At 59.9% G+C, this 3,828-nt stretch overlaps 1 protein-coding gene across 1 annotated transcript; it reads left to right on the top strand.

The window, feature by feature from the left end:
• Window positions 1-211: 211 nt before the first annotated feature.
• LOC104154924 (hydroperoxide isomerase ALOXE3-like) lies at window positions 212-3,740 on the top strand (the record flags this gene model as incomplete). Its single annotated transcript, XM_009695850.1, has 12 exons — window positions 212-410; window positions 488-569; window positions 663-785; window positions 961-1,031; window positions 1,154-1,476; window positions 1,560-1,763; window positions 1,864-1,950; window positions 2,252-2,421; window positions 2,503-2,624; window positions 2,728-2,828; window positions 3,159-3,329; window positions 3,561-3,740. Coding segments are annotated over 12 exons (1,833 nt in total), but the record flags the coding sequence as incomplete, so codon positions are not given.
• Between the last annotated feature and the right edge of the window lie 88 nt (window positions 3,741-3,828).

Genomic DNA, 3,828 nt, shown 5'->3' with positions numbered 1-3,828 from the left:
AGAGGAATGGGGTCCTGAGGGTGGGATGCTGGACACTGGTCTTGGGTGCATGGAGGTAGAGTATCCTGGGGGGGTGGAGGAAGAGGATCCTGGAGGGATGAAGGAGGAAGATCCTTGGGGAATGCTCTAAACCCTCCACGCCACTGGTGGGGAAGCACCCGTATCCCTCAGTGCTACACCACCCCTCCCAACACCATCCCCTCCCGTCCAGGAGAAGGCGCTGACTGTCCGCTGCGAGCGGGACTTGGGTCCCATTGTCCTTATCCGCCTGCACAAGTGGCGACTCTTCTTGGAGGACGCTTGGTTCTGCAAGGATGTCCGCGTGACAGCCCCCGACGGCACCCTCTACCGCTTCCCCTGCTACCAGTGGTTGGAGGGGATCACCACGGTGGAGGTCCGGGAGGGCTCAGGTAGGACCTGCCCACCTTCATCCTCCTCTTCTAGCCAGGAGGTCCAACCTTGACCCCTTTCTTCTTCTTCTTTCTAGGGAAAAAGCTGGTGGATGATGAGCTGGAGATCCTCAAGGAACATCGGTTGCGGGAGCTGAAGCTGCGGCAGGAGGCTTACCAGTGAGAACAGGGACATAGGGATGGAGGCCCACCATGACCAGAGTGGCCTGGCCAATGGTGACACCGATGTTTGTCCCCACATCCCACCCGCAGGTGGAAGACCTTCGCCGAAGGCTGGCCCCGTTGCCTCAACGTGGGCTCTGTCCTCGAGCTGGACTCCAACGTTAAATTCTCCTTCGTGAGGGCCACCAACTTCAACGGTGTCCTCATCTTCCAGTAAGCAATGCCCCAAGGTCGAGGAGGACTTGGATGATGAGGATGAAGAGCATCGCCAGTGCCACCCTGTCCCGGGAGGCTGGTGGAAGGGTGGTCAGGAGAGGGGTGGTCAGGGAAGGGGTGGTGGGTGCTGAGGTCCACCTTTCTCCCGTAGAGGGGCTTCTCACCTTCTCAGAGGGTTCCTGTTGAGACGCACCTCCTGGAAGAGCCTGGATGAGATGCGCAGCATCTTCTCCCGGACGAAGGGCAGGGAGATCGGTGGGTGCCTTCTCTGTCCTCCCCCACCACCCAGGGCTTCCCAGGAAGCCCCTGGCTTTGATGTGGAGAGGGTGGGCAAGTTGGGTGCTGATGTCCCACCATCCCTTCAGTCCCCGAGTACGTGGCCAAGCACTGGCAAGAAGATGACTTCTTCGGTTACCAGTTCCTCAACGGCAACAACCCCATCGTTATCCAGCAATGCACGGCGCTACCGGCCAAATTCCCGGTGACACCAGAGATGGTGGCTGGTTTTTTGGGTGATGGTGCCAACCTAAGCAAGGAGTTGCAAGAAGGTCGGATCTTCATCGTGGACTACGAGATCCTGGAGGACATCCCCGCCGGCACCATCCATGGACGCCAGCAGCACGTGGCGGCTCCACTTTGCCTTCTGCACCAGGGCGCCGATGGGCTCCTACGCCCCATCGCCATCCAGGTAGGGTTATCCCACTCCAAAACCAGTGGACAACCCCACCGTGGTGGTGATGATGATCACACCATGTGATTGTGTCCCCACAGCTCAACCAAACACCGGGAGCCACCAATCCCATCTTCTTACCAAACGATGCCGAGTGGGATTGGTTGTTGGCCAAGACATGGGTGCGCAACGCCGACTTCTACAACCACCAACTTCTCACCCACCTTTTGAGGACCCATCTTTTCGCGGAGGTCTTCGCCATCGCTACCCTACGTCAGCTACCCACCTGTCACCCCCTCTTCAAGGTAAGGTCTCACCTCGGGACCACCCTCACCCATCTGACCTCAGTGACACCCACCGTGGGAAGTCCTTGGTCATCTCCAAGATCTTGGTTTCCACCACCAGCTCCTCATCCCTCACTTCCACTTCACATTGCACATCAACACCTTGGCCCGCAGCGTCCTCATCAACCCCGGCGGGGTCATCGATAAGGTAAGACCCCGGGGACTGGGAGCACTGGGGTATACTGGGAGCACTGGGGGATACTGGGGAGCATTGAGGGGAGGACGGGAGTATACTGGAGGGCACTGGGGGGTCCTTGAGTGCAGTGGAGTATACTGGGAACACTGGGGAGCACTGAAGAGCCTGGGGAACATTAGAGAGAAGGTTGGAGCTGGGAAGGACTGGGAGCACTGGGACAGCTGGGAACTGGAAGAGGGGGGTGTGAGGAAGCATGGTACCTCCTGCCCTGAGTATCCATGGGTCATGTGTGTCGCCGTGTCCCCCCTTCCAGGGCTCGGGGGTGACCTATGAGGGGATGCTGTTGCTCGTCCAACGGGGCTTGGCGAAGGTCACCTACTCCTCCCTCTGCCTCCCCGATGACATCACGCACCGTGGGATGACCCGCATCCCCAACTACTACTACCGGGATGATGGGATGAAGCTCTGGGAAGCCATCGAGAGGTGGGACAAGAGGTTGGGTGACAGTTGACAGAGGTTCCATGGATGCTCCATGACCTCACCGTCATCTTCACCCTGTGGTAGCTTTGTCTCCGGCATCGTGGCGTTCTACTACAAGGAGGACGCGGCGGTGAACGGGGACACTGAGCTGCAGGCCTGGGTGATGGACATCTTCACCAACGGCTTCTTGGGCAGGACCTCCTCAGGTACCACGTCCCCAAAGCCGTGGGTGCCGTGGGATGTCCCCAGGGGTGGTGGTGGTGGGGATGAGGACAGGTCCCTGATGTTCTTTGATGTCACCACCCCCAGGTATCCCCTCCTCGCTACAGACGATGGCGGAGCTCACCAAGTTCCTCACCATGGTGATGTTCACCTGCTCGGCACAGCACGCGGCCGTCAACAACGGACAGGTGGGACAGTGGACCTCTGACCCCTTCGGCATCCAAAAGATGTCTCCAAATGTCCCCAGGAGCTGTCCTCCTCCAAGCCCTCTGTGTGCAGGAGGGATGTCCCCATCCTGAGCCAGGGTAGATAACCGGGTCCCACCTCACGTAAGGAGAACGTCCCCACCCAACCCAGCTCCATGCTGGAGGGATAACCTCACCCCACCTCACGAGAAGGTCCCCACCCATCCCATCTCCATACCAGAGGGACATCCCCACCTCAGGAGATCATCCCCACCCATCCCGTCTCCATACCAGAGGGTTGTCCTCTGCTGACCATGACCTCCCACCCTCCAGTATGACCTGGGTGCCTTCATGCCCAACGCGCCGTCCTCCATGCGTCACCCACCGCCGGCGGCCAAGGGCAAGGCCTTCCTCCAGCACTTCCTCGACACTCTCCCCGAGGTGGACACCACTGCCAACATCTTGGTGGCCCTCATCCTCCTCAGCTCCCGCCTCAAAGACATGGTGAGTCTGCCCTCACCATCACCACACCCTGATGATGACGGTGATGATGATGAACCCCAAGAGATGCCACAGCAAGGCGCAGGTGCCCATCCCCGCTTTGACTAGCCCCCAAAGTTAGGGTGGTGGCCACCATCCCTCTAGGAGGGTGCCCAGAGAATCCCTCCCTAGGTGATGTGAGACACCTCAGTCAAATGCTTGAACTTGATTGGTCCCCATCCCCATGTGCCCCAGAGGCTTCTGGGACAGTACCCGGAGGAATGGTTCACCGAGGCGGAACCCCGGCGCTTGATCCGGACCTTCCAGGGGCGGCTGGAGGGGATCCAGGATGACATTGAGGACCGAAACTACCGGGCCCAGCTGCGCTACGGGTACCTGAACCCGCTGGAGATCGAGAACAGCATCTCCATCTGAGCGACGGGGCGGCCCCGCGCTGTGCCCAGCACCCCTGCACCCAGCACCCCTGCACCTGAACACCCTCCAGCACCCCCTGTACCCAGCA

Source organism: Cariama cristata, unplaced genomic scaffold, assembly GCF_000690535.1.
Source record: "Cariama cristata isolate BGI_N322 unplaced genomic scaffold, ASM69053v1 scaffold42452, whole genome shotgun sequence".
NCBI classification, from domain to species: domain Eukaryota; kingdom Metazoa; phylum Chordata; class Aves; order Cariamiformes; family Cariamidae; genus Cariama; species Cariama cristata.
This window is presented reverse-complemented; position numbering and strand designations above follow the sequence as displayed.